The 17,463-nt window shown below is 34.6% G+C and overlaps 1 protein-coding gene across 1 annotated transcript; it reads right to left on the bottom strand.

Annotated features, from left to right (window-relative positions):
• Window positions 1-4,299: 4,299 nt before the first annotated feature.
• On the bottom strand, window positions 4,300-7,880 carry LOC123703290 (glycine-rich cell wall structural protein 1.8-like). The gene is made up of 3 exons (XM_045651242.1): window positions 7,800-7,880; window positions 4,857-6,846; window positions 4,300-4,481 (listed from the first exon to the last, which is right to left on the bottom strand). Exon 2 carries the CDS (start codon window positions 6,835-6,837, stop codon window positions 5,053-5,055), a length of 1,785 nt encoding a protein of 594 aa, XP_045507198.1. The 5' UTR covers window positions 6,838-6,846; window positions 7,800-7,880; the 3' UTR covers window positions 4,300-4,481; window positions 4,857-5,052.
• Window positions 7,881-17,463: the final 9,583 nt, after the last annotated feature.

The following is a 17,463-nucleotide window of genomic DNA, read 5'->3' as shown; positions in this document are numbered from 1 at the left end:
CGATAAATGGATCTAACACTATCTATAATCTAACACTAAAAGAATTTTTCAAATCGGACCAGTGGTTCCCGAGATTAGCGCGTTCAAACAAACAAAAACTCTTCAGCTTTATAATATTAAGTATAGTCTTTAGTAGGTTCACTACTCTACCAATGGTGTCAACATTAGTAGGATAGTTCTACTCTACCGCTCTACTCTACCGTTTATGTACTTTAGCCGTGTAGAGCGGCCATTACTTATTTATTGTTGCAATTCTTCAATGATATGATGATGGTAATGCAAACATCTTAAATTAGATTATTAGAAATGCGGAATACTGAAATCAAAAAAGGTATTCATGAGTTTGAGGATAAATGACTTAATTATATTTTACTAGGTTTCCGCCCGCGGCTTCGCCCGCGCAGACAAAGTAAAACCCGCATAGTTCTCGATCCCGTGGGATTTCCGGGATTGCGTGATTTTCCCGGGATAAAAAGTAGCATATGTCCTTTCTCGGGTATCAAAATATCTCCATATCTACCAAATTTTATGAAAATTGGTTCAGTAGTTTAGGCGTGATTGAGTAACAGACAGACAGACAGAGTTACTTTCGCATTTATAATATTAATATAGTATGGATTTGATTATAATTTATAATAATCATTTTTTTATGTTGTTAGTAATAAATTGTTTATTAAAAAATAAAAATTACAAATCATCAAATATACATTTCATCAAAATCGCATCAGCCGTTTTACCAAAACAAACAAACATTCGCATCAAAATTAGTATTCTCAAACGCAATCACTTAGGGTCTGGATATATACGAAAATGCGGTACAAAGAAAGATGAGTTAAATATAGAGCGTCTATTTGAGAAGCACTCAAGAGTTAAGTGGCGTTATCGACTGAGCTAGTGAAAGAAAAAAATATGGCGCCGGCGTTCCCTTTGATGTTAAATGCATAAAAATATTACAGAGGTATCGTGTGTATGGACTAATTTATTGTTTGTGTTATTATTTATAAGCATTTTATGTAGTATTACCTACCTACTTCACTTGCGTTACAGTGATCGTTTTTAAGTAGAGATAATTTTTTGTAAATTGTAATATGTAAGTATAGTACATATTATCTCTATGTATGTAAGTAATATGTACATGAATAGACGACGAAAAATTACATCCGAACTTAACGTTACCTACTTTTAGAAATGTATAGCTTTCTACTTGGAACATAAATATTAAAATTGGTCCAGGAGATTTTAATAAAAATTTTAGGTATAAGGAACGGAAATTAAATGTTTCCTTTTTAACGTTAAATTTAAAGAAAAGATCTACTTCAACCTATGAAAACAAATTTGCTAACACAATGTGGATTAGATCAAATGAGAAAGAAGAAAAAATTGTGTGGTTCTATGAAACCGCGGCAAAAGTGAAACTTTTTTTCACACTATAGACATTTAACTAAAAATTATCGTATTTGTACGATAACTACCTATCGTACGTATCGTGCGTCACGCGACATGCGCTACACAGACCAAAAAGTTTGAGACGATGTAATAAAAGTTTCACTTTAAAAATAAAATAAAAGAAAAACCTAAAAAATCTCAGTAAAATCTCAGAATCTCAGAAAAATATTAAAGCATCTAGATTCTAGGTAAACAAACAATACAAAACCAAATATCTCTGTTTCTGATGTGTTTCCAGATTTATAAGTATCTGTAGCTATCTTATCTTATCTGTAGCTTAACTTTTTCTTACAATATGTTACTCTTTTAAAATATCCAAGTTTCATTCGCCAACTGTACCCAAACCCCTTAACAAATATATTTGTGTCACAAATTTTGTGAGTTGTGACTAGCTGCTCCGCGCGGTTTCACCGTGGCTCCACTTCTGCTGGTCGTTGCGTGATGATATTATATAGCCTATAACCTTCCTCGATAAATGAGCTATCTAACACCGACAGAATTTTTCAAATCGGACCAGTAGTTCCCGAGATTAGCGCGTTCAAACAAACAAACTCTTCAGCTTTGTAATATTAGTATAGATGATGAGATTATGAAACAGCTAAATAAAGATAAAAAAGATAAAGATAATTTATTTGACTCCACACAGTTGAAGTAACACAATTAACACACAATACAATTAGAATACAGTACAATGACAATATAATTCAAACACAGTACATAAAATTAAAATACAATATGAAGCTAATATAAGAAGTGGAGCCAAAAACGGTAGCCACTCAGCATAAATTGCAACGTAGTTGCAACACTGATTTTCAGTGGCCCGTCTTTTGGCGATTAGAGCGGCAGTACGTTCATAAATATAATATTATAAAATAATATGAATTAAATAGGGCAAAAGGAGAAAATACACAGTTAAGATAAATTTAACATGACATATAAATAGATAAATGTTTAAATTTAAGTCATAATAACAAATACATAATATAGTGATAGACAGCTTGATAATAAGTATACCTACACAATATAAAATATTTTGGAACCTAATGAAAGTTAAACCCATCACACAACTAAGGTTGGAAATTAAACTCCTGCAATAGATATTTTTTATATTTTTGTTTGAAAGAGTTCAATGAGCTGGAGTTTAATATTGGTGGTGGAAGATTGTTCCAACACTTAGTTGCGGAGTATTTAAAACTTCCCCTGAAAGCAGCTGTGACATTCCTTGGCATAGCTAATTTGTAAAATGAGGAACGGGTAGTATAAACGCTGCCCTCTCCCATCCATGCTAGCTTGTCATAGAGATATTTTGGCGCCTTTGTCATTACAACTCCAAAAAGTAGAGACGCGAGGTGTAACCGCCTACGACTTTCCATTTTTAAGCATCCAGCCTTTAACAGGTACGGAGTAATATGGGACCGTGGGGGAACTAAATCTATTTTTTGATAAATATATTACGTCTAGAGCTAAATATAAAAAACTAGCTTTCCGCCTGCGGCTTCGCCCGCGTTTTCAAAGAAAAACCCGCATAGTTCCCGTTCCCGTGGGATTTCCGAGATAAAACCTAGCCTATATTACTCGTGGATAATGTAGCTTTCGAATGGTGAAAGAATTTTTAAAATCGGTCCAGTAGTTTATGAGCCTATTCATTACAATCAAACAAACAAACAAACAAAGTTTTCCTCTTTATAATATTAGTGTAGATATCACAATCCAGAGCTAGTCAATCAGAAACAATACGCATTTTCCAATTGTTTACCAAATGCTAATCAGATCCTCGACTCCGGATATGAATCCCATTCGAATACATTTGAATCCCATTCGCTAGTCCTTGAGTATCGCATATAAATGGGATTGTGTTTACTTTGGAAATATATTACTTCGAAATGTTTTAAAGTTTATGTTCATCGGTATTGATTTGATTGATCATGTATGTGTTACTGTAAAATCCTACTTACCTACTTATATTATAAATGCGAAAGTAACTCTGTTTGTCTGTCTGTTACGCTTTCCTGCTTAAACCTCTCAACCGATTTTGATGAAATTTGGCACAGACAACCTTTAGACTCTGAAAAGAACTTATGCTACCTTTTATTGCGAAACATGTACCACGGGCGAAGCCGGGGTGGACCGCTAGTTGTAAATAACGATATAAATAATGTAGAGATAGGTAGTTGGCAATGTCGCGAGATAGATTAGGATCTAATGGTTTTTACTTGACATCCATACTAATATTATAAATGCGGAAGTAACTCTGTCTGTCTGTCTGTTACTCAATCACGCCTAAACTACTGAACCAATTTGCATAAAATTTGGTATGGAGATATTTTGATACCCGAGAAAGGACATAGGCTACCTTTTATTGCGAAATATGTACCACGGGCGAAGCCGGGGCGGACCTCTAGTATTTAATAAACTACGGGGTTTTTATTTGTCAGATTATGGTTATTATAAACTCGCCCGCGTTTTTCAAAGAAAAACCCGCATAGTTCCCGTTCCCGTTTGATTTCCGGGATAAAACCTAGCCTATGTTGCTCAATGAAGATGCAGCTTTCTAATGGTGAAAGAATTTTTAAAATCGGTCCAGTAGTTTATGCGTGAAAACCATACCGACATACATAATTACAAACCTTTCCTCTATATAGATGTAAATACTTGTGTTCATAATAATTAATTTGCAATTTAATTTTTACCTTGTAAGTTATTCACTGACCATGTTAGAATGCAAAATAGCTAAAGAATGTACGAATATTTTGTTTGAACTAAAATAAAGAGATTCTCTGTTATAGATAACTAATTTCTACGTATATTATTTGACAATGTGATAATGTAGGTACAAAGAAATGAAACAACACATTCATTTAAAATACATATATTCAAATATAATAAAATACAAAAATTATTAGAAATACATTGCAAAAATATACTATACGATACATAAAATTGTTTGGTTGAGGTTGGCATAAGCTGGCTGATGTTGGACCAATGTTTGTCTTGGACTAAGGATGTTGAATAGAATTGAAATACTCGGTTTTTATCTGGAAAGAAATAAAAGATAAAAGTAAGTAAATAGGTTAGTCACAATTTTTTTTTTCAAAAGTAAATATTCGAAAATTAAGCAAATCTTGTGCTAATAAATAACTGATAGTCTTTTTGTTTTTTGTTTTTTTAAATATAAGCGGAGATTAGAAAAACTCCACTGCTGTAGAAACCAATCATAGTAGTGACTAACCAAGTGACCATTCTGATAAATCATTGATAATATTTTATTTAAAAAGTGATTTAAATATTTAAATTCAAACTCATCTAATCGTCGATGGGATGCAAAGTAAGTGCTTACTTCGAAGGTTTACAGTTAGGGACAGATATATTTCAAAATGTGTTTAATAAAATGTAACGAAGTTATAACTTACATGTAAAGTTGTTATCACATTTGCATCTGCTACGAGTATTTCAACGTCTAGCTATTTCAGTAACAAGCAAATCAGCTGTTGGCGGTGCATCGTCCAACATTGTCCAACGTATTGGCCCAACATTCGCAACTAAAAGTAAAAAGACAAAATGCATAGATAAAATTAGAATATATAAAAAATAGGAAGGTTTCGTTCTTTAACGTCTAGCGCCTTGGCCAGAAGCTCCAGAGGCTCCACTGTAGCCAGCATTACCACGGTTGGCACCGCTGTAGCCAGCGCCATGGCTGCCAGCCCCACTGTGGCCGCTAGCACCCTCACTGCCATAAGCTCCTGCGCCAGAAACACCAGCATTGTGACTGGCGCTGCTATATCCTCCGGTACCGTGACTGCCAGCGCCGGTATAGCCACTGGCACCTTCATTTCCGTAACCTGCATTAGAAGCTCCTCGGTACCCACCAGCGCCGTGGCTGCCAGCGTAACCACTAGCACCTTCGTTGCCAGACGCACCGGCTCCAGATCCGCTGTATCCTGCACCAGAAACACCGGCATTATGGCCACTGTATCCTGCAGCGCCATGGCTGCCAGCTCCACTGTAACCACTGGCACCCTCACTACCTGCACCTGAAGCACCGGCATTGCGGCTGCTAGCCCCAGCACCGTGGCTACCGGCACCACTGTATCCTCTCGCACCTTCGTTTGATACACCAGCGCCAGAAGAACCGCTGTAACCGGCTCCAGAAGCACCACTGTGACCACTGTAGCCCGCTGCTCCATGACTACCAGCTCCACTATATCCACTGGCACCCTCGTTACCGTAACCTGCGCCAGAAACCCCAGCATTGTGCCCGCTAGCCCCTCTATACCCGCCAGCCCCGTGGCTACCAGCGCTATAGCCACTGGCACCTTCATTACCAGACGCACCGACACCAGAAGCTCCAAGACCACGACCGCCTAACCCGCTATGACTGCCGACTCCGCTGTAACTAGCTCCTTCACCAGACGCACCGGCACCAGAGGCGCCAGCATTACGGCTGCTGGCACCGCTGTGTCCAGCACCATGGCTACCGACACCGCTATAGCCTGTACTCTCACTACCATAACCAGCATTTGAAGCGCCAGCACCGTGGTACCCAACAGAACCGTGGCTACCTACTCCGCTATAGCCACTGGCACCTTCACTGCCATAACCAGTGTTAGAAGCAGCATTATGACCGCTGGAACCGCGGTATCCACCAGCACCATGGCTGCCAGCTCCACTGTATCCACTGGCACCTTCATTACTGGCACCTCCAACCCCACGGTAAGCACCGCTCTGGCCACTTCCTAGGCCACTGTATCCGCTCGCGTCTTCACCAGTGACACCGGCGTTCTCTCCGCTTCTAGAAGCAGCGGAAAGACCTCCATAACCACCTGCCCCGTAACCACCGACGCCAGCACCGTATCCACTACCACCAGCACCAGTGATTCCAGCACCATAAGCACCACTTAGATCTTGAACGCCCGCGCCTCTGTTTCCATAGCTACCAGCCAATCCAGCCAGACCAGCAGCGCTACCACTCAATCCTTGATGACTTAAACCAGCTCCTGCCCCACTCCCAGCAGAGTACGCATTGACATCTTCATCAGCACTGCGAGGAGCAAAGAAGGGACGTCCGTACGGGTTATAGCCATAGCCGAAGCTGGGGAAGCCATGGCCTCTGGCTCTATATCTCAATCTGTACTTGGCGCGTTCGTCCAACGCTGTGTAGTATCCTCTGCGGCTTGCTTCGTCTTCGTTAGATCCTTGGCCATAGACATCAGTACCGGCGTATCCACTGCGGCTTGCTTGGCTCTCTTGGCTTGCGTCTTGGCCATGTGAAGCTGCTTGCAATTGGTTATCCTCAGCTAGTATAGCGCGAATGATAGCATCTTGCTTGGCTTGGTTGTTGTTGTTCGCGTTGGCGGCGACGCAAAGCAGCAGAATCAAGTATAACGGAGACATGATGCACCACTGAAAACAAATGAATTTGTGTTTAAATACATTAAGGAAAGAAACAAAAAAGAAAACCATTTAGTAATGCACAAATATGTTACACAGTACAATTCTTTCTTCTGCGGTGGAATGTCTGTTGTTATAATTTTTTACATGTTCAAAATAATTAATAATAACAAAAATTGTTTGATTGCATTTGAATCACAAGCTGTCTTCCTAACCTAGCCTCCTTAACATACCTAATCATGTTTAAATTGAAAACATAGTATCCAGTTCCACGTAGAGAACACAGAATAAAATAACTAATGGATACCCTAATAGACATACTTAATATATAATACTAGCATTCCGCCCGCGGCTTCGCCCGCGTTTTCAAAGAAAAACCCGTTCCCGTAGGATTTCCGGGATAAAACCTATCCTATGTCCTTTCTCGGGTATCAAAATATCTACACACCAAATTTCATGCAAATTGGTTCAGTAGTCAAGGCGTGATTGAGTAACCAGACAGACAGACAGAGTTACTTTCGCATTTATAATATTAGTATGGATTATGTAAGTAATAAGTTATAATAACTTAATAGAGTTACTAATATGAAATTGTTTTAAGAATTTATAACCCTGAAAACAAACAATGATATTTTTAATATGTTCTTCTGCATTTAAAGTTTATTTTTTTACAGAAGTAATTACATGCAAGGAAACTCTGAAACTACAAAGCACAATATATTTAATAGGACCCTAAACATTACACGATCCTTTCTGATATTTTTTAAAAGTAGATCAAATAAATGTTTTTTTTTTTGCCTTTTAATTAAATTAATTTAATTCTCCATTAAATGTTATAAAATGTTTATCCAATCTGTCGAAAAATTTAGAATAATCCTCTTAATATAGAAAAAAATAATATTTTTTTGTTTAATTTAATAATTTGATGATTTAATTTTTGAAGGTATATTAATGAATTTGCTTACCCTTCACTTCCACAGAGCTAGCTGCGGCACAATGCATCTGGAACGAACCAAATCATATTTATATTACAGAAAATTAATTCGCGTAAACATAATTTGACATATTTTTATTTATTCTTTGTTACGATTAACATTAACACGATGTAACTAATTTGTTGAGGCGGTTATAATTACGGAATTTTATTGAAAAAAATGTTGTACACGAGCGGTTTGAACGTAGCTTTTTTTGTTATTTGTTTATTCGACGCAACAGTGGTTGACGTCTTGAAATGATACATAAAGGTAGTAAGTTCAATGTCTATCTCTGATGAATATATTATGTAGAATCGCAATCCATACTAATATTATAAATGCGAAAGTAACTCTGTCTGTCTGTCTGTCTGTTACTCAATCACGCCTTAACTACTGAACCAATTTGCATGAAATTTGGTATAGAGATATTTTGATACCCGAGAAAGGACATAGGATAGGTTTTATCCCGGAAATCCCACGGGAACGGGAACGGGATCTATGCGGATTTTCTTTGAAAACGCGGGCGGAAAGCTAGTATAAAATATTTATTAGGTATTTAGGTCAGCACACTAATTACAATTGTTTAAAGAAAAGTATTATTAGACAGTGTTAATATCTACTAACATTTATAAACACGAAGTTAGTTTTTTAATTGTTTTTTTTATTTAATACAATTTATATCTACATCTATACATATAATAAATCTGTAGAAGGGTCAATTCTGTACATTGAAAATATTGAAAAAATAAATAGCAGGGGGTGTTACTGGATCGATACCAAACCCAAATCTGTAATTAAAATTTTTTGTCTGTCTGTCTGTATGTGAAGGCATCACGTGAAAACTAACGGTTCGATTTCGATGAAACTTGGTATAATTATACCTTATTATCCTGGGCGTAAAATAGGATACTTTTTATCCTGGAAAAATACGTAGAAAAAAATTAATCTTAATTTTTCAGTTTTATCCATAGACGTTGTTCTGTAGAACCGCGAACACACGTTGCGTATTATTATAGGCCTAGCCGTATTTGGGTCCAATAGATATTTATAAGATTTATAAGATGTCGTTGTCAGAGTTACTCAAAATGGAGAAATAAACCATCCACGCGAAGACCGACATCCGCGCGGACGGAGTCGCGGGCGGAAGCTAGTACTTGAATAAAAAAGAATAAATAGTCAATATGCATGTTATTTTATTTTGTCTCTTATTATAATTTAGGCAAAAAAACGTCGCGTTCAAAACGCTCGTGTATACCTTATCACCGTGAACATTTCGATAATATATGGTGTATTTATTGATATCAATTGGTTAATTTTTTTTATTGCATTACATTTGTAAATTAGAAAGAATTGAATCAAAGTTCAAGTACTTACATGAAAATTTGTACAAAATAACTAAGGGGTTCTTTTTATTTTTGAATATAATATTATCTACATTTTCTTAATCATTTTCTATTTATATACATATGCAGTTAGCAGTATGCATAATGTAGATAATTATAGATACTATTACCTACAAACTATTTTTCACATTTTATATTATGTATGCACTATGCATGACACTTTCATGACAAAACGGCTGAACTTATTTTGATAAGTTCAAGATTATTTTTCAATAAAGAAATAAACGATCGTGTGTCCCGAGCACACGTGTCAGAAGTGAAACTTCTTTAGCAAGATTCAAAGATACGAAAAGCGTCGACTTACTCCATGATGTGACGGTATTCGCATGACACGATCTTGAAATTTTACTCTCAAAGCGCCTAAAGAAGTTTCACTTCCAAAAGATGCCTATAAATCCCCACACCACAATTTAGATATATTGGCGAGCCCTTCACACCTTTTGTTTAAGTGGGGAAATCTTCCAAAGCCACCTACGACCCCCGGGGAAGGAGCCGTGGGTTATGTCGGATTCTTACCGACTAAAACCCCACTGTGTTCCGTCGAGCCGCTTTAATGATGGGGTCGCGGGTATTGGTTGGAATTCTTCCGCGACACAACCTATTCTAGGGTATTCATTTTATGAAGTGAAGTGGACTTAATAACAAAACGGCTGAATTTATTTTGATAAGGTTAACGCTATTATTTTTCCAAGATGTCTATAAATTTAAAGCCCTACACGGTACACTACAAATTACAATTAAGCAATATTGGCGAGCCCTTCACACCTAACGATATCGTATGCGTGTCGGATCGTAACCCGGGAGGCGGTCGTGGGAACATCGCCCGTGACGGATCGGACACGTGATCGTGATGAATATTGATGTGATCGCTAATGAGTGTGCACTTTTGGCGAATGTGGTTAGTTCTGTGGGATTTTTTAGTGTAACAAATATATTTTTTTAATAATTTAATGTACCTATTAGACTAAGTTATTATATATAAAGGGATTAGGTACTACAGTAGGTATATAAAGCATTTAATACGGTAAAATGATGAAAATTTTGAATAATAATTCTTAGACTTAATTTGAATTGGAAACAAGTATTACCTACAATAGGTAGGTAATAGTTTATCATAAGTAACATTACATCATTAGGTACATCATCAGATCTTTACGGCAACTGTCAACAGCTTAAAACTCTACCTATAGGAATCTATTACAAATAAAGAATTTTCTTAATGCATCTAAGTACATATTTTCTAAGGCACAAACGAATTTTTTTGAGACACCTGTTTGTTTGTCTTTCTCTATAAAACCTAGAAAGTATTTTGAGATTACCACGGCTACTTTTTACTTTTACATAAAAAACTATGACACTTATACAACATGAACGAAGTCACGCGCATTAGCTAGTAGGTAATAAAATGTAAAATGTAAGAATATGAGCATAGTTGAATTAGAGTAGCTTTTAAGGAAATTGTCTGAGGTGCGTCCCTTGGCGGTATTTACACACGCGAGCAATATTTATGGTACACTTCATTTATTTTTTATGCTAGTATATTCGAAGAGTTGCAGCGTAAAACGATTAACTAGTATGTATATAAATAAGTAGTACTTTAGGAAGACTAAACCTGGTAATTGGTCAGGGTATTGTAACAAATTTGGTATAATAAGATAGGTATTCCGTATTATTCAAATGAAAATCATATAAACATCAGTGTAGTGTTGTTAAACTTATTAAATACAATATTAAAAAATGTGAATAAATGACTAACAATATCACATTTAGAAATGAATGGGGAATATAAACTATATAATAAATGTCAACGAAATCAAGAGTGCTTAAAAAGACTGCGATATAAGTACTAATTTCCAATTTATTTCATTTATTTATATATCGGCTGATATTTTACCAACATAATATCCAGCAGGTGTATCACAATCAGAACACTAATGCAGTCTCCCCTGTGCCTCGTAATTACGTTAAGTTATATATTTAGTAACGAATATTGTTTTAATGGATCGAAATTTTGGCTCACTAGTGTAGTATCGACTTTGGTATTTAGTAATTAAAACGGGATGTATTTATTGTGAGAAACAACTACAATTTTATAATTTTAGCATCTATTTCGTGGCACCACCTTAATAAAAATCATACTCAGGCATTTTTATTTTAATTTCCTTTAACTTTATAAAAATAATAATTTTGTGATCATCAAAACTACTTACTTATGAACTTTATGAGGTATTTTCGCGTTCTGTATTCATCATATTATTAATTATTCTTAATGTTTTTCCGTAGTTTGTCGACAATTTCAATAGGTATTTGATTTTTCAACATTTTAGATATATTTTTATTGTTTGGAAACTCAGTACTATGAAATATCCTATTTAAAAAATGTTTAAAATATTGAAAAAGTTGGACAAAATAGTGAAGAAAATAAATTTGTGTCTAAATAATAAGGAAGTTAACGGTTATGTCTGTAACATTGCAGACAATAGCTAAACTAACACATACATAAGAATACTTTTAAGGAAACAATTGTCTTGTAATTATATGGCCAAGTACCGTTCGTCCAGTAAATGACGTCAGAACAGTATTTTTATTATTTCTAATTAAAATTGATTGAACTCCTAAAGAAGCTCTTTATTCTTGGAATTGTATGCCTTTCACCAAATTGTTTAACTTAGGTATTACTTAGATATTTATTTATTGCAAAAGAACGTTGTAATATTACATTGAAATACAATTTAAAACTTGATTACTATAATTATCTAGCTTGTAGATAGCTTAAAGATAATTTAGCGTAATTATTATACATACATACATATACCTACATGTATATACAGGTTGACCCACCGTCGGTGTTCTAAGCTCAAAGGAGGTTAAAGTTTTGCATACGCTGAGTTCGTAAAAAATACTTATAAAATTCCAGGAGCATTTTTTTTTCAAATAGATGAATTCTTAAAACTTTATGTGTACACCCATAACAAGCAACCCGCCAAACTTTACCATCAGCACGTGAGCTATCGTGTTTTCACAGACAAAATGCTCACATTAGAGAAGCGGTATATATGCCGGCTGCGCGAAGCCAGAGAAGAAAACATGGATTTTCAGGAAAAATTTAACAAAAAAATTTTGAATTAATTTTGTTGTTTAAGTATTTTTTTCGTGATCAGTCTATGCAAAACTACAAGTTCCTTCGCGCTTAGTATACCATTAGTGGGACACCCTGTGGCCTGTATACCGAATGTAAGAAAATACATTTTTTATAAGTCAGAAAAATATAATGAAACTTATTGACAGCTGATTTTCTTATTCGAATTGTTGTTTGTCCATATTCTAAAAAAATATTTCAGTACTTAGGTATGTATATAGTTTCACACCACAAGGTTTGCTCAGATGAAGTTTCAATTTTTTTTACAAATTCTTTACTTGGATTTAACAGCATTATAGACCGACATTTTTTTGTTTATTTTTCATATTTTTTGTACAATCACTAAGTAATAACATAAAGGATTATATAATTTAATTAATGTTAAGTAGAAAAACAGAAACCACAAGGGCGGTATAATCGTATGATGCAATGCGATAATCTGACGTGTTTGATGTGTGACCACCCTTATCAAGGGTCGGACTGGGCCCTTTTTGTGAAACTAGCTTTTGCCTGTGATTTTGTCTGCATTGACGAGATGTTGAAATCTTAATATGTAGTTACTATTTATAGGAGTGTTTATAAAATGGTTAAAGTTCAAATTCAATTGTTTATAAAAACTATTGGTTAGTGCAAATCACATCAATAATTAGGTATCAATTTATATTTTTTGAGGTGTAAATTTTATGAAAAACGGTTCAGTTTTTTTACCTTATAAATTATAATTAAGTAATGAAAAATAACAACATATTACTTTAAATTTTAGTTTGGTGTTTCACCACCACATTAGTGCCTATACAAAAATTGGTATCAAAATAACCTCCTTGTACACAATCGGTTAAAAACAGCATAACGCCGTCCCTGTGTTGTTTACAAGCAATTTCCCTAATGCACAAGATAGTATTGCAACCGCACACATGGCTTGTATGAAATATTCATGACTATGCGCCGAGTTATTGAAATTATTGGACGAGTTTATGCTGTAGTGTGACGATTTTGTATCAGAATTCTGTGAAAATTCTTGTTTACTATGTTTGTCATTATACATTTGGCCAATGTGGTATACTATCGTCAAACTAATAAGATTGTTTTTATCAAACACTCATCTAAAAACAATTATCTTAGTTTTTATAAAGAAACTTGGGTATTTTCATGTTAAAATGCGGTATTGTAACAGGTACATAAGTACATTTTTTTTACATTTTCAGATTACTGTAGGTACTAACACCATAGCTATAGCTGCTACATTTTCCTCAAAATGTTCTTTTACTTTTCTCGATTGGAGCAGTTGTTTATATTATTATGAGTTTTTGAATTTTGTTGTTCCTTGCCAACTGTCAAAGACCAGACCTTTGTAAATTGGTTTAGAACACAGAACATATTTAATTTATCTTTTCTTCATATAATTAAAGAGTCAATCATTAATAAATTAGGCAAATCAAGTGCCAACAGTTTATTCATGAACGAAATTTCATTGTCTGATGTCACAGGCCTCCAATTTTGCTATCCTAATACAATATTTGATTTTATGCCATAAACAATATATTTTATCTTACTGTCACACTGTTGTATACCACAACACCAACTTCTCATTTCAATTGAACACAAAAACTCTACATTATTGGTTGCAATGACAGATTGCTGTAAGCCGCTTCGATTCCCTGTTTGCACATATCATTAGCTATTAACACCCCACGATTAGACTTATGTTGATTAAAGGATTATGTTTTGTAGTTATTTTAAATAATATTATATAAAAAAAAACATGTTTATTTCACATTTGAAACTTTTCCTAGAGGATTTATAAGTACCTAGGTTTTAAACCTAAAGGTTTTATAAATAAAGTATCTACTTCTTTGTTATTTGAATGGGTATTATTTGTTTGATTGTTATAAGTGAATCATAATCTAAATCTAAATCAAATCAAATGACGATTTGATTCTTGATTAAAAGTTAAAACGAATTAAAAAAAAATAGATTTGATTTAGCAGAGAAGCTATGTACCTACTTCTAACATGGGAAGAAACAAATAAATTTCTAAAAAGTAGTAGTAGTAGTAAATTTTGTGATAGTACTTACGAAAAATATCTCAACCATTAATAATAAACAAATAACATATACTTACCTAAAACTAGTTATAGGTAAGTATAGGTACCTTCATCACTTGTAAAAAATCATCCAAATTTTTCCTACAATAGCTAATCGACCAAATAAATGTATCCAAAACATATTTATCATCTTTCTTGTCAATCCACATTATAAACGATGAAGGCGGATGTTTTGCAACGATTTATCATAAAAAAACCGCCTAAAAGCCATTTACAAGATGGCGGAAATTCGCGCCAATATTAAATGCAATATGGCGAACTGGCACGCGCCGTTCTGTTGACGAAAATAATAAATTAAAGGAGGTTTTATGGCAAAACGGTTTTTGCTATTGGTTAACATTGCTTGGAGATATTTTAAGTGTTTTCGATTTTGACATTATACATTTTTTATACGATTTTTAAATCCTTTGAATGTTTAAATACGATGTCGATAAGATATTCAAACCGACAAATCCAAAAGAGCCCGTCAGTTAAAAACGTAATAAGTTCCCACCTAGAATCATTTATGTAAGTAAATGTATCTATTAACATAATAAAGTTCTTCAAAAGAACACAGATTGAATAAATAGACCCATTCTATAGGCACACTTATGGAATTAAACAAAAGATAAATCGCAGCAATTATTAGTCGCAATTCTTACTTCCGAACACATTATTGTTGACAATAAGGATAATTTTGCAATCACCACCAATATGTCACTTTTATTACTCTGGCCAGAGACAATAAAAACATATTTTATAGATAACTCTTCAAGCTTTATGTATAGAGTTGACATTCCTCTATTTCGTCATTCGAAAACCGAAGAATTTTTGAACGATTTTTTCTAATTGTTCTTTTGTCTATTCAACAAAGAACTATATTGCTCTTGAAATAAAGTCGACTTTTGGATAATCAACATTTAATTGCGATTCCGTATTAAAAATAAAATATTTCGTAAACGTTACTATAATTTAAATTTAGACGCAACAACCATAGAGTTCGAAATGCGTTCAACCTCTTTTGTCAGAAATTTGAAAAAGAAACGTATAGAACAATAGCGTCCATTTGGCGGCACGCGGCGGGCACGCTCCGACATGGCGTCGAATTTTGACAGTCATTAGAATGTTTTGTGTTGATTAGATTAATGTGCGGTCTTCGATTTCCACTACGAAACTCGGGATATTTATGGCTGAATAAAATGTTTTAGTGTGTAATGTTTCCTTTGCGGTGCGCGGCTGCTTTTTTACGATGTTTATTTTTATTACGATTCGCCTTTTGCGTATTTATCCCTCATTATTTTTGTTTGTTGAGCCGGTTGCAGAGCTTCACCGACCATCGTCCATCAGTGCGTACGTCAGTCGCGCTTGTCATATGTATGGAAATTCGCGTGCGTACGTATGGTCGGTCTAGCTATGAATGGTTTTATAAACTGACGTAGGTACGCACTGATGGTCGGTGAAGCTCTGCAACCGGCCTAAATGCTCCAGATGCTTTTATTGTGGGAATGGGATAGCTATTAAAAGTTAAACCTAGATTATTTTAAAATCAATTAGCGATAACAATTATAGTTAGGTCTTGAAGAATGAAAGGTGACTGTGATAAAAACATGTTTAAACTATAACCTAACTAATCTATAACTACCTACTACCTACCCACTAAAGGTCAACAACTTAAATGTGAAATAGGATTTAGATAACTCTAATACGAAGAATAAAAGTACCTAACTTACTTGTGAATCTTACCTGTGAATCTTCAGTAAAACCTATTTATTTTGTTCTATACCTACGTGTCGCCAGAAATAATGTTCATCTTCTTAAAGTTGTATATAATAGGACCTTAAAAATACGATGAACAGTTGTTATTTAAGTTTTCACATAAAAAGTTTTACTAAATTATCCCAAACCGTAACAATTTTACATGTGACACGTGGCCTCATGTAAAATTGTGCCAAAAATCGATAAATTTGATCTCCCAACGGGCTGCAAATTGGATTATGGCTTGGAAAATAATGAAAAAATAATACAACGGTTGTTTTTGACCAGCTGGTGACGGCACGTGACTGCTATGGCCCCGCGGGGACGATAGGTGACATGATATTCACTTCCTAGATGTATAAATAACTTTAGAATTGGCACACGTAAATATCTACATATTTACATGGGTGCAGGAATGTTTGGAAAACATTAACGCGTTTTTATAAAGTAGGTAAGATATTTGAAAAATTTGTTAGGTGGAAATACTAGTAGATATATTTAAACATAGGTACTTACCTATAAATAGGAATTACTGGTAGGTGTGCGATATATATATATGTACCTATATAACTCAAAGGTGACTGATATAGTGATCTATCAACGCACAGCCCAAACCACTGGACGTATCGGGCTGAAATTTGGCATGCAGGTAGATGTCATATCGTAGGCGTCCCCTAAGAAAGGATTTCCCGAAATTCTTGCGGGAACGGGGAAAGACGGGGATGCACGTACAAAGTCGTGAGCGGAAGCTAGTTTAAAATAATTTGTAAGTGATAAAGATACACGCTAACAAATAAATCTGTCTATTTAGGTATTTATTTATTATATTATGTGTAATATATTGCTATGCAAGATATATTACGATCCATTTCAGATTTCTATTAACTATATTCCAAGTACATACCTATCAACCTAAACATTAAAACAGAATCTATATTTATAACAATATTTTTGGGTATATTTTCTCAAAACCTGTGTAAAACTTAAAAGTATAGCCCTACACGAACATGTGTGACACGAAAGAGAAATATTATTCTTGAATCATCTAATTGAATTACATTTTTTGACAAAAACATGCATAACAATAAAGTATGAGACCTAAGCATCACCCTTGCGGCACACCCCCGCATTAACGCAAGTTTTAATCAAAAAATCATGGGTGTGAAATCTAAACACGAGGGGAATAGTTTTTCCCATATCGATAATGAACCATTGGGAATATTGAGGTAAAAAAAACACGTTTTTTTCATACATTTGACGTGTGCATTTAATCA

This window comes from Colias croceus, chromosome 25 (genome assembly GCF_905220415.1).
Source record: "Colias croceus chromosome 25, ilColCroc2.1".
NCBI lineage: Eukaryota > Metazoa > Arthropoda > Insecta > Lepidoptera > Pieridae > Colias > Colias croceus.
Note: the sequence above shows the minus strand (reverse complement) of the source record. Positions and strands in the feature narration are given on the sequence as shown.